This window comes from Patiria miniata, unplaced genomic scaffold (genome assembly GCF_015706575.1).
Source record: "Patiria miniata isolate m_02_andy unplaced genomic scaffold, ASM1570657v1 HiC_scaffold_17, whole genome shotgun sequence".
NCBI lineage: Eukaryota > Metazoa > Echinodermata > Asteroidea > Valvatida > Asterinidae > Patiria > Patiria miniata.
This window is the reverse complement of record NW_024037055.1, coordinates 12,475,990-12,502,216: the sequence shown is the minus strand read 5'-3', so window position 1 is coordinate 12,502,216 and position 26,227 is coordinate 12,475,990. Positions and strand designations below refer to the sequence as shown.

General features: G+C 41.0%; 2 protein-coding genes across 7 annotated transcripts in view; both read left to right on the top strand.

Moving 5' to 3' along the window:
- Window positions 1-26,227, top strand: part of LOC119723858 (protein unc-80 homolog) — a 155,163-nt gene that overhangs the window by 108,267 nt on the left and 20,669 nt on the right. For all 6 annotated transcript variants that reach the window (XM_038194738.1, XM_038194735.1, XM_038194736.1 and 3 more), the window contains 14 exons: window positions 10,872-10,993; window positions 12,218-12,295; window positions 13,333-13,443; window positions 14,506-14,550; window positions 15,833-16,017; window positions 17,979-18,057; window positions 19,006-19,056; window positions 19,365-19,421; window positions 19,987-20,094; window positions 22,057-22,170; window positions 23,078-23,235; window positions 24,058-24,228; window positions 24,881-25,097; window positions 25,975-26,178. In XM_038194738.1, the coding sequence (XP_038050666.1) occupies window positions 10,872-10,993; window positions 12,218-12,295; window positions 13,333-13,443; window positions 14,506-14,550; window positions 15,833-16,017; window positions 17,979-18,057; window positions 19,006-19,056; window positions 19,365-19,421; window positions 19,987-20,094; window positions 22,057-22,170; window positions 23,078-23,235; window positions 24,058-24,228; window positions 24,881-25,097; window positions 25,975-26,178 (1,700 nt within the window). The remainder of the gene's footprint in view (window positions 1-10,871; window positions 10,994-12,217; window positions 12,296-13,332; window positions 13,444-14,505; window positions 14,551-15,832; window positions 16,018-17,978; window positions 18,058-19,005; window positions 19,057-19,364; window positions 19,422-19,986; window positions 20,095-22,056; window positions 22,171-23,077; window positions 23,236-24,057; window positions 24,229-24,880; window positions 25,098-25,974; window positions 26,179-26,227) is intronic.
- LOC119723859 lies at window positions 2,393-6,956 on the top strand. The gene has a single exon (XM_038194740.1). The coding sequence runs from the start codon at window positions 2,875-2,877 to the stop codon at window positions 6,262-6,264; it is 3,390 nt and encodes a 1,129-aa protein (XP_038050668.1). The 5' UTR covers window positions 2,393-2,874; the 3' UTR covers window positions 6,265-6,956.

The following is a 26,227-nucleotide window of genomic DNA, read 5'->3' as shown; positions in this document are numbered from 1 at the left end:
AAATAAGAACGAAAGAAAACGTATAAATATGTGATCGAGATTGTTGCCGCATTTTGCAGTTTACTGAGCATTTTGCAGTTTACTGCAGCGTGAGATTTCACGGGGCGCCCGCCCGCCGGCCTGTACGCGTGCCCACTGCCGGCCGCCAAAGGTTCATGCCGCGCCGGCGCGGCCGGTCCGGTCCGGTGTCGTGCTAAAAACCGTCCGGTGCCAAATAGTGTCCGCTGAGCATGCGCAGTAGGCGCCAGACACTATTTGGCACGCAATACAAGTGACAGGTGTCACGGTCTCACTTCTCCGGCGTGCTGGATTCTCCGGGTGAATGCGGCGGATAATTGATCACGTTACAGTGCACGTTACATAAGCACGATACATGCTCATGTGTCCGCTGTGCTTACTTTTCCTCGGGCTGTGTTATGGAGTCTACCAAGTCCATAACACAGTGAGGGACACCCAAGAATGTGTTATGTAACACTTCCTGTGGGTCAAGCTTGAGAGGAGTATGGTCATTCCCTGGGTCATTCCATGGTCTTGCGCAATTACTCTGATTTGTGTTTCCAGCGTCGTGTGTGTGTGTTCATGGAAGAGTAATTAAGAACGAACTCCTTTGTCTGTGCAAGGTGTGTTCCTTGCTCGTTCGTGGTTGTCTTTATTTTTGCAACCAATGATTTAAAATAAATGTGTATCCTTCACGTTTTTACATTCACGTTTTTACATTAAATTCTGGATTCGACTGGTACCTTGTAATGTATACATTTGTACATACAAATATCACGTTCGCCAGTACAACCCCAAAGAACTCAGCACACAAATAAAGTTGGCGAAATGTACACTACTGCCAATTTGCGCATGCGTGTTGAGACGAAATTTCCCTCTGCGGAGAAGCTAGCATGCCGGAGAAGTGAGACCGTGACACCGGTGCCAATAGTGTCCGGGCGCTGTCGATCGAGCGACTGAGAACAAGGTCGCACGCACGTACGGCCTGCCGGACAGTATTAAGCTGGAAAATCGGACAGTATTTTGCAGGAAAAATCGGACAGTATTTTGCAAGGGGGAATCGGACAATATTTGTTGGCAGGAAAAATCGGACAGCGTTTGGCAGGAATATCGGACACTATTTGGCAGGGGGGGGGGGGGATCGGACGGTATTTGGCAGGAAAAATCGGACAGTATTTTGCAGGAAAATCGGACAGTTGCAGGAAAATCGGACACAAAATATTCAGTGGCAGGGGAATCAGACAATATCGGCAGGGGGAATCGGACAGTATTTAGCAGGAAAAATCGGACATTATTTGGCAGGAAAATCGGACAATATTTAGCAGGGGGATCGGACAGTATTTGGCAGGAAAAATTGGACAGTATTTGGCAGGGGGAATCGGACAGTGCTAATTAGCGGACACTATTTGGCACCGGACGGTTTTTGGCACGACACCGGTCCGACCAGTCCGACTCACGATCATGAGGGTGAACTGAACTAATTCAATTGAGAATTTCTACGCGAGGTCATTGGCATAAAAAGTGCCCCAAAAACATCTTTTTGAAAACGGACACCGTTTGGCTTTAAAAACGGTGGAATTGTCGTAAATATCCCCAAGGATCAACTCCGTTTTGGGGGCTTCCATGATCCATTCGAGGGCAGGCTTGATGAAATTCATACGGATAAAAAATGGGCCTTGCCTGTGAAAGGATGCCACTTGTAAAATGGCTTCATTGCAGGCTTGGGATCACTTTTCGGGACATGATTTTGTTTGGGTGTGAATATTCAAAAATGTAACTGGCTTACCTACCTTAAATTGAAAGAAATGAAGAGAAAAAAGACAAGACAATAATTTAATTGATGTTGGCTTGAATGTATTTTGGCCCTGAACTTTAAAGGTATATTCCATCATTTGTAATTGTGCATTTTGTTCGTTTAAAGCAGCTAAACATGCTACAAATCTAAAGAAGGGTGCTGAGCAACTAACCTGATGAAGTTTCAGCTCAGCTTCAGCTGTATATTTCGAGAAAAACAGCATTCTATAGGATCTCAATTCAAATCAAAAGTTGCTGAATCATGTTTAGTACGAATTGGGCCTGAATTCAGGGTCCGAGACACGTGACCATAGGAACGGCCTTCTTTCGTTGATTTCTTCAAAATGACATCATGCCAGAAAGAATAATTTCACAGGGAGTTAAGTCCCCTTACTATCTTTCAACCAAGTATGTTTTTCAACAATAATTACGTCTGTCACTTTTTGGATAGCTGCAAATGATGGACTATGCTGCAATGATTTTACACTGTTTTCAATGGTGCTAGACCCATGACCGTTCTCGCAAAGCGTACATATCTCCATAGAGACCGAGTTGGCGTACATATCTCCATAGAGACCGAGTTGACTTAGGACCGGGTTGACACCGACCGAGTTGGTTACGGACCGGAGTTGACCCGATGATTCAGTCTGTGATTCGCCTCGCTAGTTCGCGAACGCACGTCGCACAGTAAATAAATGGAGCGGGGCCAGACTACACGTACATCTAGCTACGCTTGCTTTGATTCAGCTAGCTGACGCTGACGTTTTCGAGCTTCTTTTTGTGCGTATTTTCTGAAGGTTACCGTCACCAAGTTAAGCTAAATTCATATTGTCCGTTTCAGTCAATTACCAAAAAAGGAAAAACAAAATTCCAAACTAAAAATCCGATTTAGGAGTTGTAATTTTAGGCCGAACGTAGCCGTAGGCCTGCTGTACATGTACATCGTGTGACTGACTGTGATCTGGAAAAAGCGTAAGGCAACTGGGCAGTGTTTTTCCCGCTTTTTTAAATTTCAATTTTTACCATTGAATTTGAAGGTTTTTATTTCTGTTTGGTTTGTGGACTTTGTTTTCTTTGGGAGTGATGAAGAGTTTTCATGATTTTTGTGTGGATGTTGGATTGGATGAGGAGGCGGTGAAGCTGTACGCGAAGGGCGAGGGAGAGACTTGGAGTGAAGAAGTGAAAAAGGAATGTAAGATGCTGAAAAATGGATTTGTTTGGTATGTTTGGAAAGAATGCACAGATGTGAAGGCCGGAAAGATGATGAAAGTTGAGAAAGTGCGAGATGTAGTAATGAATTTTTTCCGGTATGAGGGTCCAGTGAAAGGATTTGCAATGAAGATCAATCGACTTGAGAACTCGTACAAAAAATGCCAGAAAGCACGTAAGAGGGAAGGTAAGGATGATGCTGTCTGCGTGTTGCTGAAGAAGGACTTTGTTGGGGTGCAAGTGCAGCCCGAAGCAGTAAGTACCGATGTGGAAGAGCCTGGCCCGAGTGGTGTTAGACTGGAAGCAGAACGATATGTGAGAAAGAGTGAAGTTGAGAAGCTGAAAAGAAGATTTGCTGAAGTTGAAAGAGAGAATGAGAGGGAGAAGAATACAATGAGAGAAGCGATGTGTGAAATGCATGCAAGCAATAGAGAACTGAATGCAAAATATGAGGAAGCAGTGAGAGACAAAGAACAAGTGGAAAAGGAGATGAAGAAATTGAAAATGAGAAGAAAGAAGAGGAATGCATTGATTAAGAATTTTAAAAGAAAAGAGCAGAGGAGAATGCTGAAAATGTTGCAGATGAATAGACAGATAAAAGAGCTCCAGGCAAAGTGTTTTAACAACGAAAGGAATTTGACTAAAATGGATGAAATAGTAAAGGCAAGAGAAGAGAGTGTGAGGAAAGAGCTGGGGGATGTGTGTGAGACACTGAAAGGTAAGAATGTTAGACTAGAAGAAGCACTGCAGAAAGAGAAGAAGAAGAAAGTGAAAGCACAGAAAAAAATATCGGAGTTGAAGAAGAAGGTTGACACGGTTGAGGTTTTGGCTGGAAAAGTGCGTGATGCTAAAAAGGAGGCAAAGGAGATAAAGCGGGCATATGGAGAGGTGATGTATGAGAAGATGGAGCTTGAAGAAAGTTTTGAAGAGAGAGTGCAGGAGCGTGTAGAGGAATTAGAGAAGGATGAGGAGATATGTACATTCAAGGGAGGGAAGTTTGTGGATTGTGTGAGAGAGGTGTATCAAGACTTGATGACAATGAATGTGGGAGCAAATAATGTGGAAAAGATTGTGAGAATTGTGCTAAAGAAGTTGAGTGCAAAGGATGTGAAGAGATTGCCCAAGCGTAGTTTCGCAAGCACGATGCTCCTGGAAGCCCGGGCGTTGGCCCAGATGCAGTGTGCATCTGCAATTACTGGAAGTGGTAGCTCTGCTACACTGTGCACAGATGGAACAACGAAGTGGGGCTACCACTACGGGACTTATGATGTATCACTTGCATCTGGACAGATGCTTACGCTCGGGCTTCGACCGATGGTATCAGGTAGTGCAGCGCATACATTGAATGGTTTCCAAGAAGTAGTGAAGGATATTGCAAAAATGAGTGAAGGAGGTAGTGAGACTGTGAATGAAATTGTTGCAGCGGTTAAGAATACTATGAGCGATCGTCACGCTGTTGAAAAGAAATTCAATGTGATGTTGAAGGAGTACAGAACGACTGTGTTGCCAAAGGTTGTGGAGGGATGGGCTGGAATGAGCTTGGAGGAACAAAAAAGTGTGAAAAGGATGAACAACTTCTTTTGTGGTATGCATTTTGTTGTTGGTTTAGCCAACCAAGCAGGAGCGTGCTTAAAGGTGTGGGAGAAAGATGTGCTTGGCGAGAAAAAGGTTGGTAGTATGAGTCTGCCTGGAGCGGTCGAAGGTGGATGTGGGACGGTGCGGTTAGTGCGAACCTTGTGCAAGAGTGTGCAGGATAGAGCGTGTGAGAAGTCGGGAAAACCTGTGGGATTTCGTGTGTTTTTGAAGAGCGAGAAGGGGATATGTGATGTACACCTCGCACCGTTTAGAGGCAATCGATTTAATATCTTGTTTCATAATGGTGCGGGAGTGTACTTCCTGTATCCCCATCTCCTCGAATTTTTTGAGAGAGTGAAGGATGAGAATGAGTTAATGAGAGCTGTGTATGAGGATCTCAAAGTGGACGAGTATCGGACAGGTGTGAGAGCGTTGGGTCTGATGGATAAGATAGTGACTGGTCCTCTGTGGAAGGTGCTAAATGTGAAGGAGCATATGAGTGACATGAGTGAAAGGTATGAACGGATGATGAATTGCTTTGAGAATTGGAGTCGAGATGCAAGCGAGGTTGTGCAGGGAGAGGTGAAGATGTATGATGATGTGCCCATTGAAATGAATGAAGTCTTTGACAGTTTGGTAAAGCCGTGTGCAAATGATGGGGCCTGCAAGGATGTGTTGCAGTGTATGTTCAAAGCATTTCATAAGTTAGGAGAAAGGATGTTGGAGAGTCAGTTGAGTGGTGGGGAGCACAGTGAGATGAGTACAGAGGCCTTGAGTGAGACGGTGAGTGTACCTAGGACGAATGTTGGTGCTGAAAGAGATTTTGGGATGTTCGACAGGCTTCTGCGAGAAAAGCCAAGAGCAACTGAATATGCGATTGAGGGCATCATAATGTGCAGGAGAAATCAGACTAGTGAATGGAGAGACTCACTGGAGGCAGAAATGAAGAAAAAAATGATGAAAGTGGCAAGTGACTCGGTGAAGGAACAAAGGAGGGAATTGGCTGAAAGAAGACAGAGGTGGTTTGAAGAAAAAGAGAAAATGATGAAAGAAAAAAAGGAGCAGAAGGCAAGAAGAGAACAAAGAGAGAAAGGTGCCAAGAAGGGTCTTTTGTCAAGCAGGGGCAAGGCTGTGAGTGTGAAACAAATGAGAGAATTATTGAAAGGGGTTGGACAGGCTGAAGAGAGTGCAGTCATTGAAACAGAAACGGAGGAAGATGGGCCAACAACATCAAAGCGTGCAAGAGTAAGCTCGGATGTAGATGAGTTGATTGGGAGGTTGTTAGTGCACCGTACTGAGACAGAGGGACTGACTGAGCAGAACGTTTGTGTGATAGTGAAGAAGCAACAGGGGAAGTATATTTTCAGGTATGATGGGAATGAGGTATTGTACGAGTATACAAATGACCGATTGTTACAGGATTGGGAGAGCGGGCATTTGAAAGAGATTGAAGTGACTGTGACTGAAGTGATAGGACGGGAGATAGAGTATTTGTGGTTGGATGAGAATGGTGAGAATGTATGGTACAGAGGGAGAGTTGTGGGTGAGGCAGAGGGCGGACTGTGTAATGTAGAATATGAACCAGTGGGAGAGGATGGTGAAGGTGATGAGGATGATGATTGGAATTGTGAGGTCCTGGCAGAGCCCCTGTTTGAAGATTATCAAAAGCGACATGTCAGATTCGTGTGAGTATGTGAGTATTTGTGTGAGAGTGCCTTTGCTTTGTTGTAAGTTGCATGGACAAACTAAAGGAGCGCCAGTCCCATTCTTTGGGCACGTTGTCGACGTACGTAATGCATAGTAGGGAGCAAGGCCTTCTGTTCACTGTATTTACAGCGTTCGTCTTTACACTGAAAGTCACTGTATTAAAAACGCTTTTCTAAAATTGCATGGACCTTGCATATAGATGCAGTGCAAGCACACACACATGTATGTAAGTGTGTACAAATGTATATGTTATCAAATTGGCGACATTAATTAATCCAGTTTTCATCAATATTAATTACGAGTAGAAAAACGGATGACTTGCACACAGTTCCACAAGGCGAAGAGCTTGGAGATTGAGTGCATTGTTTATTAAATGTACATACGTAGTATGTAGAGTGCATTGTGTGTAACAGCACCGGGTCATGACTTTTTATCACATGATGGGGGGCATGTCATAAAATGTCATGGTTTTTGTGCTGCTTGATTTGTATCAGCTTTGTTTAATATGTTTAATTTCAACATTTATTTGCATTAGCACTCTATCATCCAAGCTCTTTTAAGTTTTATTTCTGTGTTTTAATGTTGTATTGGGTTATTTAAACATCTTAATTTAAAGAATTTATGTAAGCTGGAATTGTGTGCACTAATCCCTTTTTTGAAAAACACTACCTGTGTTGGAAAAAATCTGTGAATTTTCTATGTCCATATCAAAAATCTGTTGATACAAAATTTGTTACAGTGTACATAAGGCCTTCGTCCCAACAATTCATGTACATGTACGTGCATTGCTACACAGTGTATTTTTTCATTGTGCCAAGCAGAATTTTATCTGCTAATGTCTTACGATCATTTTTACTCCAATGTTATGAAAATCGGATCTGCCGTTCCCGCGAAATGTCCACTCTTCCAAGATTGCTCGGCCACAAAATTGAACTTTTCCTATATCTCTTAATGCACCATACACAAGCAGGCAGAATTAAGAGTGTGAACTGTGAAAACTCAACGACCATTACAAAGAACCGTTTCTTAAACTGAAGTGTAACTTCACACACTTAAATGAATGTTTTTATTGCATGCCAAGTTTCATGGGACAGCAGAGATCTGGGAGGGGGGTGTTAAAATCTGCCCTCACGGTTTGAGAAGGTCGGAAAAAAAGCTCGCGCTTTTGGCTAGGTCCATCCCTGTTTGTGTGAATGAGAGTGAAAAATTAGCTATTGCAACTTGTCCCCAAAGAGAATGATTGTGGACTTAGTGAAAAGTGATGAAGAGTACATGGAGAGTACATGTGGACATGGTGAAAGGCACTCCAGAAGAAAACAATGAGTTCATTGCGAAAATGTTAATGATTATTGACCCCATTTAAGAATTAAGGGATATCTGCCTCAGTGGACTTAAGTATCAATGCGAAAATGAAGTCAGCAACAAGAAGGTCTGTGCTAGTCAAATGAAGCCACAAACATGTCTGTGTTAGTCAAGGCAAGCAAAAAGAACAACAGTGCTACTCAAGGCAAGCAACATGTGCTAGTCAAAACAAGCGACAAGAACATATGAGCTAGTCAAGGCAAGCAAGAAGAACATTGGTGTTGGTCAAAGCAAGCAACAAGAGTGTCTGTGCTAGTCATTGTAGTCAAGGCAAGCAGCAAGAACATTTGTGCTAGTCAAGGCAAGCAGCAAGAACATTTGTGCTAGTCAAGGCAAGCAACTTATGTGCTAGTCAAAACAAGCGACAAGGACATCTGTGATAGTCAAGGCAAGCAACAAGAACATCTGTGCTGGTCAAGACAAGCAACGAGGACATCTGTGCTGGTCAAGGCAAGCAACCAGGACATCTGTGCTGGTCAAGGCAAGCAACCAGGACATCTGTGCTGGTCAAGGCAAGCAACAAGAACATCTGTGCTGGTCAAAGCACCACCAACAAGAATCTCTGTGCTACACCACCACCAAGCTACAAATGAATCTGCCACTCTAGGCACCACCAAAAAACCCGGCCCTTTTTAGGGCCCCACATGTTCAAAAAAGAGGTAGAGATCATGTCTGGTCTTGACAAGTATTGGGCCTGACAAGTATTGGGCCTGACAAGAATTGAGACTGACTCAAGACTTGTAACTCCAATCTCATGTCCAAACACTTTGCCCCAAGACTCAAGACTCTTGACAGGAACTCACGACTGACACTGACTGAAGAAAACAACTCTGGATATAGCTAGGTTGCATCATCTCCCACCATAGGAGCAAGTATGCATAAAGTGTAATGCACATTTTAATTACATTTTAGTTGTGACTCTTGAAATTGGATGAATTTTGCGTTTACTTACAAAAAGTAGTTTTTATTCGTGAACATTGTCTACAGCAAGGTCAGTATTGCTGTTAAGGACATGAAGGCTAAGCTAATATACAATTATAACACGGTTTGAGGGTGGACAGTGGATATTCGCTCCCCGAGGTATGGGAAGTTTCACCTCGGGAACTAGTTTGTCAACTTCCAATACTGAGGGAGCTAATACAGACTGTCCACTCAAAATAAACCATGTTATAATAATTGTTTTACTATATACCTCATAAATATATTTTTATTCAGTTGCCAAATTTTCCGCAGTATGCACCACGCGGGCAAAAAGTCATACGAGAAACTTGTCTAGCTCACCAGAAGAATAATATTGCTCAACCTCCGAAAAGTTCAGTTCGTTTGCAATACAGTAACTACGGTTGTAAATACAATTGTTTGTGGACAACGTTTTCTTTAGTACAGGTCAGGCATCTTTATTGTCCACAATATTCTCTAATTCGGCAACATTGAGCTTGGGAAAACACTAATCATTTACGTGTGCAATGTTCGCGCATGCGTGCTTCACCTGTGCAACAGTTCCACGATTGCTTTGTAAAGCCCATGTGTATTAGACTGTCACACGGGTAGCCCGTGCGACAACCTGCTCTGCATGCGTATTTAGCCTGTGCGTGAATATTGCGGGCGCCTTTGGTAAACAGGAAATATATTATCTGCCACGTGATGGTGAAAAGGCATTTCAAATGCATCTTGTACATTAATGCACAGTTTAACACAGTTAGAAAATATGCTAATGAATTGACATTAATTGCACTAATTAATATCATCTCGCTGACAGGCATTGCTTGGGCCATGCCCCGTTGACACACAGTTCTACAGATTGGCAGAGTCAGTCGTTTGAATTTGAATTTTCTGCAGTGCAGTGGTCTATCCAAACATGCTCTGGGAATTTTTGTATACTGTGGTTCATTGAAGGGGTTTTGTTTTGTGTGTGATAATCAAAAATAATAATAAGCAGCATGGAATTCCGCAGAATTATTATAACTCTACTTTAAAGGTACAGTCCATCATTTGTAATTTGTGCATTTTGTTCGTTTGAAGCAACAAACGTGCTCAACAAACGTGCCCTAGAATTCTATAGAAGGGTGCTGAACAACTAACCTGATGAAGGTTCAGCTCAGCTTCAGCTGTATATTCCGCGAAAAACAACATTCTAGGATCTTGATTTCAAATCAAATGCTGCCGAATTATGTTTTGAATTAGGCCAGAATTCAGCGTCTGAGACACGTTCTCACTGAGCCGATTGCAGCTACGTGATGTCGCGCACTGATCCAATGAATTATAGCAACCACGTGCGTGTGCATCATGTCAACGCTTGCACCACTTCGTCGAATAAAAAACGAACTACTACAGTAGGGATTAAAAAATAACTCACCACAGTGATATTGTGGGACACAATATTTTTACAACCTGGGGGGGGGGGGGGGGGGGGAGTGGGGGAATTGGCAAAGACATATGCAGAAATAAGAAGCTTGGAGTCTCAGGAATTAGATTGCATTTTACTATGTTCTCTATACAACAAAGCTTTAATGTAAACTATACTCACCATCTGTTTTATTGTTCAACTACATAGCAGTCGTACATGTATGGTGTACATGGATTTGGTCATACACAATCCACACATGTACCTCCATGTACAATTTCTGTTCTTCCAATTCAAGACCATATCCTTACAGCACAGTGTACAAGTCCTTTTTCTGTGATCCAACTGACTAAATTTGAATTTGCCACACAGGATGTTTAGCTAGCTCTGGCACAAGGTCTTGTGTGCAGCACTGCACGCAAACCAAGGGTTCTTGCTTGATGAGCATGTAGTTTATCTTGAGGTCTTGCCCTTACAAGTTCCTGTGTGATGTACATGTACATACACTCTTGTTTTACTATACTCCTTTGGACAATGCTTTGCGTTTTCCTTTGTCTGTGTGACACTCTTCTATAGACTAAGCACACAAACTTACTACAGAGGACCGTTTTCAACAGGGGGGTGGGGTGGTTATGTAGAGCAAGTACATGTACATCATGTACATGTATACGTACATGTAGCCATGGAGCTATATCTCAATGCTGTAGCATGCACAATTAAAACAGCTGCTTGACCAGGCATTATCATGGCAAAACTGCAAATTATACATAAGACTTAAGCCAAGTCACAAACCCCCCCCCCAAAAAAAAAACCCGCAGCAGTTGATTGTCCCCGCAGCATCTTTTTTGAAGCTGCATTCTTGATTGTGCATTTTGTCCTTCAGACCAGATGCTGGATGTGAAATCCTACGTGAGGGATTTCTATGCATATAAACGCTCTCAGTGTCCTGAACTCATACTCAAGAAATTAGACCAGATGGAGGGACTGGAACAACTTCAACAACAGGTCAGTAGTGGACACAAATTAATTATTCATGTCAATTAATTAATTATGTAAGAGTACAGGTATGGTTCGTGTAGTCTGGTGACGTCGTATGAATCGCTTCATATGTGAATTGTATGTTCTCTGCGTGTATAGCTCACAGTGCATCAGTGTGAAATGTGTGCTAAATTGCTGATTTTCATCCTCTTTTTGGTCAATTTATTCAATCCTGTATGATTGGATTGAAAAAGGATATATTGTGGAATATTTATGTGCCATTTGTCTTTGTTTCAAAGTGGCGCCATAATCTCTACCAAAAGAAGGTTCATACTTCATGTGAAATTGCAAAGTGAATTTGACATTCTAAATCTTTCGCAGTGAAATTTGCCGTAGTTGATGATATGCTTTCAACTTTTGCTAATATACAGCATGAAAAATTAGGTCAATTCAACAAATTTGGCATTCCCTTTAGCGCCGAGTATGGGCCAGCCTTTACTGGGTAGACAGGTCCGTTCCTGAGAGCTACAGCCAATATATGGAACCTGGGCCCGATTTGTATGTCATTGTCATTAGCACAGAATTGTGGGCAGATCACAGAACCATTTTACAGGATAATAATAATGTGGTGCTTATATAGCACTTCATACCAAAGGTCTAAAAGCACTTTACAATTATTACCCCTGTTCATCAGGCCATGAGACCAGTTTTTGCAGCAGCCCCAGATCAGCGCATTCTCGTATCTATACCTTCACAGTTATCCCATTTATACTTCTGGGTGGAGAGCAGCAATTGTAGTAAAGTGTCTTACCCAAGAACACAAGCACCATGTTCCCCTTTAGGAACGTGGGTCGAACACCGCAACCATTGGACCACAGCACTCTGCGGTGATTTATTTTCCTTGTTAACCGTGAAATGTTCTTTTCATTAGCGCAGAATCTTTTGGTATTCATGGATAGTGAGCAGGGTTGGGGAACTGGACCTGTTCATCTGGATATCAAAAGCATCTTCATTATAGACCAATATGAAACCTTTTTCATACTAACAAACATTCTAATCAATTCATTGTTTAATCTTATTTCCCCCCTCAATTGCCATAATAAGGTCACTCCAGGAGATACTTGATAAAAGTTCATTGTAGTTTCGGGAAATTTCATGCATACATGTATTTATTTGTTGCGATACCTATTTTAATCCTTCCGTTTATACTTATGAGTGAGTTCTAAAGAGAGACAGTTGCTTTTTCAACAGGCTTTTACATTGAAGATAGCGGAGCTGGGTCGGGTATACTTTGCACTGGCCACACTGAAGAGTACTCCCACTCAAATGGTGAGTCAAATAAAAAGTGTTACAGCTGTCAAGGTTACTCAGTAAAAGACATTATCTCATTGCTAAAAAGCAACAATGCACTGTCTTCCCGCGGAGTTGATACTTACAGGTTATGCATCACATTTGAGAAATCTGTGCATTGTATAGGCCTAAATCTGCATTGTTGCTCTTAATCAAATATGTACATGTATCATTTGTATGTCGAATGATCAATATGGTGAAGTACTGTAAAAGTCTCTTATCACCGTTCTGAGAAATATCAAGAGATTGCTTCGTTCTCTTTAATTTGTTTCTGATTATAAATCTCTTATTTGTTGCCAGCAGCCGATTTCACGAAAAAGTGTGCAGCTTGTGCTATGCGTAAGACTTGTGCAACAAATTTGTTGTGCAGCTGCGCAATAAACTTACGATCGATTTCATGAAACTTGGCGTAGCTGCACAATGTTTTAAATAATTTAAACAGCTTGGACGAGGATAAAAACAGCATTTACGACGGCTGTTTGTGTGTGAATTTGTTTGTTTGTGAAACAGTTGTTGGATCACCTCAGTCTGCCATTTTGAAAATTCTGTTGTCTGACTTGCTTCGGAATCATTCGGCAACTGTAAAACTAATGTTTCCAGTAAACTAGAAATTCATTTACTTCAAACATAAAGTTTTGAGTGTCTTGTATCAACCTTGTTAAGTTGTGCAATAACGGGCTTAACTACAGTCCCGATTTGCTGGTAAAATGTGTCATTTTTCACTCGCTACACCACAAGTTACACCGCCTGAAATAATTGTGCAAGTTACGCCATAATTTATTGTGCAAGTTGCGGACTTACGCACTATCCGACTTTCGTGATGTGTCATAAGTGACATGTCGGCAGCGTGAAATGTTGTGCAACTTATGCAATAAATGTTGGCGTAAGCAAAGTTGAACCACTTCGAAAGGTTTCATGAAATCGGCTGCAGCACCTTCAGTGGCCCATGGCCTCATGATTAGCAGTATCCATAAAACAGTCAATGCCAACTTTTTATTTCTCGTTGCCTGACTCAGATGAGTTCACACATCACTTTCTTGCATGATGAGTTGATCAGACTTCCTTCATTCCCACGCAAGTCACTGGATGCTGAGTTCCTCCTGTATACCATTCCTAAGCAGGGAAAGGTAAGGCATTCTCATATTCTTTCTGGGATGGGAAAAAGATTAATTGAAAAGTAGACATATGAAGAAAGTGTCTGTGGCTGGAGATAATTAATTGAAATCTTGAATTTCAGTGAAAATATGAAAAGAAAATGCTGGGAAAAATTCCAGAAGAAAATATATGATTTTGGAATTTTTAGGAAAAACAGAGAATTTGTGAGTTTATGGAGAAATTTTAGGTGGTAAATGTTCGTAAATGTCTTTTGAATAACTTAGCTTTATTGCAACAAAAACAGGTCTTGGTTCAATGTGTTGACATGGGTCATCTTGTCTCATGGCAAAGCCATTTCCCCCCCCCCCAAAAAAAAAACCACCCCACCAATTTTATTTGATTGATTTTGGTAGCCCTGTGTGATCAGTCTGTTTGGTATTTCAACTGCGCAAGCGCACAATGATATGGTTCACTAGTCTTTCGGGATAATCGAATGCACATTGAAGTGCATAAATGCGCAAGGAGACAGTCGTATGACACTCGCGCATTAATAGCAAATAGAATGAGCGTTAATGTATTTTATCGCGAAGACCTTTGACCTGGACTACCTCATTGAGATACCAAACTTGCTTATTATCATAGAAGTGTAAAACATCTTAATAATCATTTTGGTTTGTGGTAACACCATGTGGTAATAAGTACTGTCGCTCAGTAGATATTTAGTTCTGATAAGAACTTGTCCCGCTTAGTATCAACTTTCGCTAAGTAGTTTAGAACAGCCCTGCTTAAAGTTCAAAAAAACCTTGTCTTTGGTCTCAACGTTTCTACTAGCCTGCTATTGTCATCGTCAGGAGACTGTTCTATTAGAACTTTCAGGGAAAGTTGATAATAAGTAAGACAAGTTCTTATCGGAACTAAATATCTACTTAGCGACAGTAGTTGGGTGTTACCACAAACTGAAACAATACTGATGCTCCACCATGTAAAGCTTTAAATCTTATATGTTAATCATTTTCTTGTTATGTCACAATCATTTCAGCATCACTTCAACTGAGAAATTTATCATCAGATTGTTTTGTTCTTTTACATCACAGGAACTGTTTGGCCTAGATGTCATGCATAAATACATGTGGGTCAAGGTAAGATTAGAATTGGGCCACTCACTGTCTAAAGTGTTGAGTATTGTTGAGTTTCCCCAAGTCTGTCAGAAACTGTTTGGATTAGTTTCAGGTTTGGTTTATATCAGGACTAGGCGGACCTAGGCTGGGCTAGGGTTGTGGAGATAATTGGATGAGTTGCGGATTTTAGTTGATGATAGTGTTGGTATGACTTGCTCTGCCAACTTGACTTGTTTAGCTCCCCTCATGAAAGGAGTGAGCATGACCGGAAAGAGTTTCTTTTGTTAGTTATACATGTTTCTTTTGGTTTGTTCATTTTGGTCAATTTCCAAAGTAGATAAAAGGTGGCGATTTCACTACAGTGAAGCCAGGTACCACAACTGTGAAGTTTTTGGGGATGTTCTATATAGGCATATTCCCTGAAAGTCATTCAAACTGGAGCTATCTAAACAAACGGTTAAAATTTGAAAATAACGAAAAAAATGGGACCTTTGATGATTTTCTGCATTGAGGAGGTGTGAATTTCAATTTGCCTGCCACTAATATAGTTTACTAAGCAGTGTATGCTCAGTGCTGCTTGAGTGCTTGTGAGATGACAGTCACCAGCTTCCTCAGGCGGGACTCGAACCAACCACCTCCTAACCACTGAACAGCAATCTTGCTAGGATTTGCTGACCACTTTGAATCTGATACAGAAGTGGGCATTGCAGTTGTTTCTCACAGTCTCTTGGACAGCATACGGTGCTTATACCATGCTTATCAATAAGTATGTGTATGAGTAACAAGTGACTCATTTTCTGGAGAGGCTGTTGCCTATTATGTGAACATGGTGAAGTGTTCTGTTAAAACAAGCTCATCTGGGCAGGTGGCCAAAAACTAGGGTTTGAAATGTTGTTGTAATCAAGATCATCTCCATTGCATTGATGATTTAATTTGTGAAAACTTGACCCTCTTTGACAAACTTTTGCCTACTAAAGTTTTGGGTTAAGCATATCTGGCATTAAAATACCACTACAACTCATTACAAATATCAGCTTTTTGAGCACAATTACTGTATAAAGACATAATTAATGTTCACTATATAAAAACACATTAAGCGTCACAAATTTGCAAAAAAGCTGAAAAATGGAGGAAATAAACACTCTCAGTGTTTAGGTCATATATTATCTCCGTTTCAACCTCTGCCCAGAAGCACTGGTTGTGGTAGTACACACTGCACATTCCGTCCTTCAATTAATTCTGCCTCTGTCTATAAACCAAAACAAGAATTCATGCTGCTTTTTTGCTTTGTTTGGACTTCCAGTTCACAGCGGCCATTTTCCTGAACATGTCCAGCGACTTCTCCTGGAGTGGGGATATTCAGCTCTTCCTGAATGTACTGAACGGTTGTCTGTTGCTTCACTGTCAAGATATCTCCTTGCTTCGTTTGTGCCTTTCATCCTTTATCAATATCTCACGGCACTTCAAGCAGATGTTTGCTACCAAAGGGTAAACAGACGTTTTGTTTACAGGTGCGCTTTCTTATGGAAGCCAGGTAGAGAGGAGAGACACAAGCTTCCCTAAGAAAGTGCACCTGTATGTCGTTATGATCCTGCACCCGATTTCACGAAGCTGGGCACATCGCAACCCGAGTTACGATGTGTAAAGCCGGCCTCAGGTCGACCTGCTATTTGCTTGTGCCATGACGGAACCGTCGGCATCAAGCAGAAAAATAATACTCAGGTCACAAAACTGAGAAATCGTGTGATTGCGACGATTCCACAGCATAGACAGTCATGTGGCTTCTTTGACAATAAGGGAATAATTAGTGCTTGGTCAGTTCGGCTCGAGCCATTATCAGCGCGCATTCCCCTGATACGGTCTTAAATGTACTTGTTTTCCCATTCACAAATACTTTTTGAGTCAAAATGTCGACACAAGTCAAAACTTATACATTTCCAACGATTTTGTTGAACAGTTTTACTTCATTGTTTTTTTTAAACATCCCTCTAGCTATGGTATGGAATATCCTCTCGCAAGTAGTAGTAAACAATCTCCTTATATGGTGATTGACGTGCGCGCATGATCGCGACGTCGTCGTAAAACACATCGCAAGATACAACGTGACTTGTGGTCATTGCAAAATAAGAAGGGTTCTTTTCTTAGCCAGTGTTTTGTCATAAATATGACATAAATGAGACTATAATACTGAGACAATGTGTGTATAGTTGTAAATGGAAAATGCATTGAAGAAATTATGGATTAGCCTCGAATATTGCAGTTGGAATTTCAAAGCAGCTAACAATCCACCGCGAGCTTGTTCTCCTTGTATGGCATCGCACGTCCGCCATTTTGGTTTACGTTTTAAACACTTTTTTAGAGGAGATCCGACGACTCCTTGTTGAATATGAGACGACTTTTTACTGTACGCTGAATAAATACATATAAGTAACTGTCTTACTTATGGAGATCAATGGTTATGTGCTATAAATACACATATAACGCATCGCACGTACGACGCGTTTTGTGGAATGAATCGCAGGACTCATCGCAGCTGCGTTGCATCTTAGGGATACGACGTGTCGCATCACTGTGATGCATCGTAAGTTTCGTGAAATCTGGTACTGGTCTATTAAAAACAGATGCTTTTTGTTTTATTTAATTCTTTCTGATGTTAAGAAACCAAGGGTTCTTCGAAAGTGCACATGCAAGCACTGTAGTTTCGGACGTTTGGAGAAACCTACATGGAGGAGACATGAAATAAATGTTGCGTTTTAAACTAGGCAGGAAAACCTTGGAAATGTATTCCAGAAAAATCCACAGGCTCAGGCAGGGACTGAAAACCACACAAATCACATCGTGGGCTGGGTGGGATTTGAAGCCAGGCCACAGGAAGGTTAGGAAAGAACCGTTACATCAACCTGACTCCCAGGTAATAATAAATAACTGGACTTGCGCCAAATTGCCAAAGGATACAAATAGAGACAAAGGATTCAAGGCGCTTATTATTACCCCTGCTCATCGGGCCCATGAAACATTCCATATACCATCTCAGCTCCCTGGGGAGTATACGGCTCGATGCTGCCTGTTGCTCGATGCTGCTAGAATCAATCACAATAACTATCTCTGCCCTCACAAGTGCCCATTAACTCTTTGGTGGAGAGAAGCAATGCGTGACAAAGTGCCTTGCCCAAGGGCACACGCACTGCAGCCGCATGCTGGACTTGAACCCACAACCCGTGAAATTACCCGCAGACCACAAATTCAATGCTCCAGACCACGAGGCCACAGCAGTCCACAATGATGTCAATGAGTGATTGAAGTATAAACTTCGGAAATAGTTGTGAAGTGAACAACCCTTAAAGTTAAGTGATCCTGAGAAGAAGCATACATGTAGGTATTAATCGGATGTTTTGATTAGTGGACCCGGTTGTGTGGAGTTGCTTGCAATGTCTATCCTTGTCTTACAGGTTTCAGTACATCATGCCTACCATCCTACGAGTCTATAATTACCACAACTCCAATCCTCTTGTCTGCCGAGCCATCGAGGTATTGTATTGTGTTGTGCGATGTAGTTCTCTTCATATATTCAAACTCTATTTTGCCCATTTCAATTGACACAAATAATGAAAAGTAAAATGTGCTGTGTATTAATTCTTTATATTTTGTCTTGGACTCAAAATTATTTTTCTTTTCTTTTCATAAGGAAGGATCAAATTTACGCATTTATAAGATTTGGGGAATGCCAGACACTAAAAATGTCATTTCGTTTAATCGTTCTTTTAGTTGATAGTGTGAATTAATTTAAATTCACAGTCATTGCTTATTAGATCTGTCCAATATCATATTCTGAAAAAAAATGAATCAATCGCTCGCTGTATTTTGCTACATTTTTTCCCCTGAACTGTGATCATCTTTAAGAGGAATTTGAACATTTCATTTCATGATCCTGATTTAGTCACTGTGATAGTTGTACCATGTCTTAGTTTTCAGTGTTGCACGATGAAGCCTTGGGTTTTCTTGGTGTGCATGTAGTTGGTGACAACCCATTATCCCTGCAGTTGTTAACGTGTAGTTCATGCATGTAAGTCATTTCTTTTACAAACTTCAATTTACTTCCCTCGCTTTACAGTTCAGATCAAGTCTATTCTTCACTCGTGTTTGTAATCTTTTAACCAAGATCTATGGACCTATCTGCAGTCTATACAGAGTTAAGAATACAAACTCTTGCATGGTTTGAGTTGTTTTACTGCCCCGTCCCTAATTTCTTTTCAATTTCCCTTCATTTCAGATGTTAGCAGAATATTTCCGACTTTTTATGTTTTAAATTTCTGAAGCGAAATTTCTGAGAAATGTTTAGCGCATGTTCCATTTTCACCATTGAAAGGCACATTTTTTCTGTCACAACATTGTATGTGCTGTATAATATCTTCTAGCTTTTTTCTTTTTTCTTATCATGTTAATAAAGAATACAATTTCTTTCCTTTAATGATCCAGTACGTCTGTCGGCAGTTCTACGTACTCCACATGAAGCCATTTGTCCTTCAGGTAATACTTTTATAAAATTTATTTTCAAACATTTTTATTTTGATGGCTAAAGGCCAGCTCATACTCAAAAAAGTGAACCCAGCTGCGGAATGTGGTAGTGAATGTTTCATGATGTCAAAGTTGCTTTGCGTTCACATTCATATGAAGTATAAACCAGGCCTTAAAACATGAATAAGCCTCTGTACTAATGAAGTCACACTTTGATTTCATGTGCACTTTAAAAATATGATTTTTGGTTTTTATTTAATTGTTTTAAATTGATAGTAAAAGATACAAGAAGTAAAAATTGCCATGTCTTTCTTCGTCAGTTGTTTGGGAGTGCAGCCCCGTTGCTACAAGGAGAAGAAGAGATCAACCCACAGAAGGCAAGTTTGTATGCCGTTGCTGGTCGACTATAGGTTGGCATGTAGGCAGGGACTGTCTAAAAGAAAAAGAATGAAACTTTACTGTCCAGTGCGGACATGATATCTAATTGTGACCATTGATTCCCTTGTTATCACACCTTTTTGTAGTGGATGCCTTCTGTGCATCTGACATGTTTGTTTTGGTTGAAGTTGGTGGAACCTGAAAACTATATTCTGAGTACTCAGTAACCTTGCTGCTTTACTGTTTCCTACTATGTAATTGGAAAGGATTTAACTTCAACACTACACACAATAATACTACATTTTAAGGGAGTGCAAACCATTATGGTGCTTGCTATGGGGTCATGTTCCACATTCGTGCAATACTGCCATCTCTTTGTGAGTAGGCCATGCGTACAGCTACCCCATCAGTAACAACACCGAGCACACAGATACTTCATGCTTACCTCTTTTAATGTTAAAGTAAAAGTCTCTGTCAATATTCCAGTTTTACTTTTTCCCCTCAGTTTCTCCTCCATCCTTGAAAGAATTTGCGGTGACCCCTTTTTTGCTTTTCTGTTGTTAGATTTCTCCCCGATGCCTGTTCCGTCTCCTGCTTTCCATGGAGAAAGACAGCAAGGATTCCCTGGACATACTGGAGTTGGTTACCGGTGAAAAACCAATGAAGACGCTGGTATGCTACTGTCTCATTTCCAAAGATTGAAAATGCACTCCCACCGACTGAAACGAGGGACCAGACATTATAGAGTGAAATTCATTCAATCTAACAGATCGAGTTTTCACTGAAGTTTCCACTGGATGGACTCTTTTTTTTCAGTATTTTAGTCTAAAATAAGAATGATTTTCTAAATCCTCTAATCTCTGGTTTCAGTCTTTGGAAATTAGAGAGTATATTCTTGACAATTAGTCATTGACCTCTGGTTCAGGCTAGCACTCTAGTTGAGCCAAATACACTGTATGGCTTAAAGGCATATAACAAGAATCAGCTGCGTTTCATGCATTTTGTTTGTTTCCGATAATAACATCACTCAAAACCCAAAGAAGAGTGTTCAAAACCTATGGTTGAAGTTTCAGCTCAGTGGATATGACACGTTTTAAGAAAACAGTGAAAAAATCATGAACAAGCTCTTGATCATGAAATACGATTTCATCAATAGCACTCTTTGTTTCCAAAAATCAGTCCGTTGATTGATCATTGGAAATCGCCCTCGTTTCTTGATTCATTATAAATGACAGCAAGCCAGACGGAATAATTTCACACGATGTTTAGTACCAGTAAGATCTTTAATCCAAGTAAGCTGATTGATAATAATTTGGTAGGCTACTTTTGGTATGAATGCAAATGTTCTTATATGCCTTTAATTTTCTATTGACCGGCGCACACCTTCCGATTTTAACGGTTCCCGGATCATCCCATCACCAGTCCTTTTTTTTCACAGCTGCGTTAGACTAAAACGTTATCCGCGCACATGCACGATTCCGTCCTTTAATCGGTCACATGATGATCAGTCACATGATGACCAGTCACATGATGACCAGTCACATGATGACAGCCATGTGACTTCGTGAATCTGATTGGTTAACATAAATATTGCGTCCAGTGAAATCGGGTCTGGTGAAATCAGATGCGACAAAATCAAACATTTTTGAATTCATCCTATCGCCCTGTTTAGTCACATCGGACCGAATTTTCAGCGTACACCTCTGTGCAATGTGCCTATGATCTGGTGAACCGGCAAAATCGGAAAGGTGTGCGGCAGACTTTAGAGCAACATCTGAATTCAAGATGACATACTGAATGAGTGCAACAGCTGATCTATTGACATCTTGCTCTTGCAGTTGCTCCTGTTTTGCAGTGTGGAACTCATTTCAGTGTTGGGCATAGTTTAGTTCAGTGCAACTCTGTAAAGCCAATGTGTACAAGGTGTTGTAATTTTTTTAAGGAAAGATGCTGGAGAAGTTTATTGAACCTATTTTGGCTGTGAAAACCAAACCTATATAATTATGTCAGATGTAATGAAGTCAAGCTTTCTTTACACGTGTGCATTCTTAAGGGAGACTAAACCATTTCACACAAGACAAAATCTACAGGATTGGGATACTGCCCTACAGGATAATTGCATTAGTCCACTTTAACCTTTTTCACGTACCCTGCCTGCAGAAAAGATTATTTTGTTATTATTATTTTATTTCTGGTAATGAAACCAAGGATTCCTCAAAAATGCCCTAGGCACTGTAGCTCGCAAGCATGAAAAAAACATGTAGAGAGGAGACAGTGAGAAGCAATTACAGTTTTGGAGATGGGAGGAGATTGATATGCTAGGGAAAACCCATGGAATCAGGCAGGGACTGAAAACCATATTCACATTGGCGCAGGGGTGATTGGTTACAGAGGTGGAAGGCAAAAAAAGTACTGCTATGCCAACCTAAGGAAAGTACCACTATGCCAACCTGACTCACCAAGTCAAAGATGCGGACTTTATGATGGGAAATTTTGAAAAACGTAGCAAATGATGACCGAGTTGAATCCACTCGGATATAGAGGTTTTTTGTTTTTTGCGCACCCTTTTTATATGAGTTCCTTTGTGAAAATTTGTTTTCACTGATTGGTAATGTTTCCTGTTTGATCTTACAGGATTTCTGCTACAGTAATGATCACTTGGCAACCTTCAGTATTGCAGAGGCAATACGCCTGTGTGCCATAGTAGTGGCATATGCTCCTGAGTCTATCCGCAGTGCACAGATGCTGGTAAGATGACTCATTCTTACTCCCAGTTATTCTTTAATTTATCACCAGTTCACAAGTTTCATATTTCAAAAATTCTAGATAAGCACACACATGAAAAAGCTTTTCCTTTGATGCACAGATTATTTTGATTACATGCACAGATTATAATGTGTCTTAGGCAGTCTGTACACCAAAGGGATCATTGGTTCACACCCTCATTAACTTCAACAGTAGTGATTAGGAACATGAAAATGATAACGATAGCTTCAAAAGGGCATAATTTCATACCTCTGCCAGGCATAGGTGAATAATCTTACTGTAAATGCTTTTCATAGGTTAACAAGATATTTTTGCCTGTGTGCTTGTGTACTTCTAAGAACTTTGTTCCTGAAGAGTTTGCTCAGAACTTCGGTGCAAGAGATATAGCCATAGAATGGTGATCATAACTGCAGAATGTTAACGGGTAGCAGATAAGTCAAGCACAGGAATTTGCTCAGCACAGACAAATGTTTGCTTAGTGCAATAGTATACCAGCCAAAATGTCATTGACATACATGTATCTTGCTTGTGACTGGTTCTCAGCAGCATTTCTACTAATCACATCAATTGCTGAGCAATCACATTGGCCACTTGTTTTGAACTAGTGTTTTACTGGTTTAACTGGTTTTGAACTGGTACAAGCTGAGTTAAACCAACTCAAAACCAGTCACCAATTTCCAGCTTAACTGATTTAAAATTCAACTGGAATCTTCACGTGAGATCTTTTCCCCTGAACAGCTCCATACTGGCATTGAAATAACCAGTGGCATATAATTTGAACTTGAGTCCAATGTCACTTGAACCATTGAATAGCCCATGTAGGATCTATTCAAGCCATGACTACTCAGACTGATATCAATGTCTTTTCCCTTTTTCCATCTTGACAAAGAGTGTTCTGGCAGACCTTGTGCCTCTCTACCTGGAACATGTCAAGGAACAGACCAAGAAGAGAGACAATCCCAGCGCTGCCAAGTCAGAGACCGCTGTCATCAATAGCATGGGAGTCTGTATCAAGTCACTCATTATAGGCGCTGAAACATTGGCACGGTCAGTCTTAAATCTCTTGGAATTATTATTTTCTCACGCCTTGTTCTCAATTTTGCCTTATTTTCACATCATATTCAACCTGCCTCTGCTTAGTATGACCATGAATTTCAGCAAAATCCGCAGACCTGGGACCGCACACATTCAGCGCCATTTCATGTCCTTTCTATTATACAGTGCTGTGGTATAAAGCAATAAGCCATTTGCGAGTAACCTTTAACCTTTGGGATTTACATTTGAAAAACATCTGGTACACTGACTTGCTCAGAATGCTTGGCACATTTTAACTGTGAATTCTCCAGACCAAAGACACTGTTGCTAATAACATGATTCGGGGCTAGCTCTTGCATAGTTACGTTGTTCACAATGGGTGAGAATGGCACAAAGACACCAGACCATGCCGGAGCTGGGGGTTGCTAGCATAAGGCTTGCCCCGAATCACGTGATACATTTAACAGTCTCTTTGGTCGGGAGAGTGCAAAGTTAAAATGTGCAAAGCATTGGATTAAGTCAGCATTCCAGATTTTATTCAAATTTAACTCGCAAATGGCTTATTGGGATGATTATTAGCCCTACATGAAAGAGTGAAGTACAGTTGATAGCCATTGATATTTTACTAGTTCCACGGTAAAAAGACTGATTGCCAACTGACTGTGCACAGAAATGAGGATACATAATAACCTGTTTACCCGAGGAATGTGCTTCATTTTGGATACATGATTTTCAAGTGGCGTGACAGAACAAGGACAAAGACTTTATTTTGCCCAAAAGATGTCTCTAGTACTATCATGATTATTCTGTTTTTGATTCTTTTGATGTCTGTAGTAGCACAAGTGGTCCCAGCCGTAAGATAGAGAACGTCAATGCCACAACAAGCTTCAAGAGCTCCAATAATTCCCAGCAGAGCTCGGTGCACAAGGCTTCCCGTAAGTCAGCCATGAATGCTGCCGGGGCTGACCTCGGAGAAGAAGACATGAGGGAAGATTTCCAATTCAGGTCAGTAGCAAGTTTAAAAAAATCCCTGTCTCGCCCAGACTTGCGCAATTTGCGCTCTGATAGTATGCATGCACTCTGGGCTCATTCAATCAATAGGGTTACCAAAATGCTCACGCATCTTGACTTTAAGAACGTGTGCGGTATGCAAACTAACATAGTTCCACCTCAAAATAGCTTCTAAGTTAGTTCGCAGAATTAGTCTGTAGAGAGATTTTCCATAAATACGGTTATGTTTAGTGCACCGGATAGATCATTAGGTTGTGTGGTCTTGTGACTGCATATGAGACTCACTGTGTGCTACGCATCGTTGGCTGCACCACAGAGTTGATTTTGTGCAAACGATACGTCACTTCATGGTGCGACCGATGGTATGTACCGACAGTAGGCTTGGACATATCAGGACAAACCATTAATGCTCAAAACACCTTAAGGCCAATTAACACTCGACACAAAAGTGAACGTTAATGCGAATGTGTGGTGAATATGAATTCCCGAATATGCAAAGTTGAACACATTTCAACTCTGCAATACTCGCAGCGAATGTTTCAAGACCTCAACTGTGCTTCTCATTTGAACTGGCTTTTAGAGGGCCCTTGGCAATTTTTACAATTGAAAGATGATAAGTTACTAATTATATTCTTTTTGGTCTCAGATACAATGATTACCGGGTCCGGCGTCGGTATGAGGATGATTCTGAGGATGCAGAACCCATGAATGAGTTTTGCAAGCCGCGGGATATGCTGCTGAACATAGCTGCTGGTTACTACTGCCATAGCCTGGCTAGATTGAAGGAACTACGACCACACAATGAATCCAGACAACACAGCTCCTCATCATCATTAGAGCTACTAGACCAACGCTGCCACTTGGTAAGTTGATAGGCTGACGTATAAGCCCCACCCTCTGGACACATGGGAAACAACGTGCACTTCTCCAATGGCACCCTGAATGTTCCAAACATGGGCATCATATGGAAGTGCAAGCATGTCAGACTTTTGTCCAAGCATGTCAGATGTGAATTAAGGCTACGATTGGTCAAAACGCTTTAGGGTGTGGCTTAATGGACAGGCATGCAACTTTTCCTCGGATCCACTGATCTCTTCGTTTTTACTTCTCATGAATGCCATTTCAAATTGAAAAATGCTGTACAGTGTCTTGTGTGGTTTGGAGTTTCCTTGTTTTTTCTAAATTGCCAGTTGCATGCCTGAATGGAACAGTCTATTAGCACGATTATCTTTACCAAAATGTGGCCATTTCCTCGGATTCTTTTTGATTGATTTTTTTCACAAAGTAAAGGCCATGTGCATTTGTGAGATAGTGAATTGAGATTTGTGCGGCACAAACTGTCCCACAGTGCAGCGTCAAATAATCCTTCATTTAAGGTCCAACAGTTAACTGTTATATCCTTAATACGTTAAGGATTCATTGTCTTGCATTACGTTTACAGAAATTGCATAAATCAAGAGAATTGAGTGCTAGATTTAAATCAACTGCCCATAAATCACACACAAAATGTGTAAATCAATATTTGTTAATAAAAAGAACATCATTGCCTTCAGCATCGTTTGTTCTCAATTGTCTAATTCATTTATAGGCCCCATGCACTGTACACATTGCCAACAACATAGGCGCTTCTTTAATTGACTGCCACACTGCATGTTGGACTTTTGTCACATATTAATCATGACTGTGATTGGTCAAAACCTCACGGCGTTTTTTTTTCTGGACTTGATTCCATCCTCGCAGAGGCTGGCTGAAGTGGCTCACACTCTGCTGAAGGTAGCCCCTCATGACCCCATCACCATGGGCTGTAAGGGACTGCAGATGTACATCACTCAGATGATCCCACAGACTGACTGGACTAGCCAAGACCTCCGGCCAGCACTCATACTCATCCTGAAGAGACTGGATAAACTCTTCAATAAGATCCACAAGAAACCAACACTCATGGTGAGTAGACCAGCTCAGAAACTGGAATCAAATCTGTCATTAGCAATGC

Bases quoted from the DNA above. Each gene is read 5' to 3' on its own strand.
- LOC119723859 (XM_038194740.1), top strand. From the start codon at position 2,875: ATGAAGAGTTTTCATGATTTTTGTGTGGATGTTGGATTGGATGAGGAG.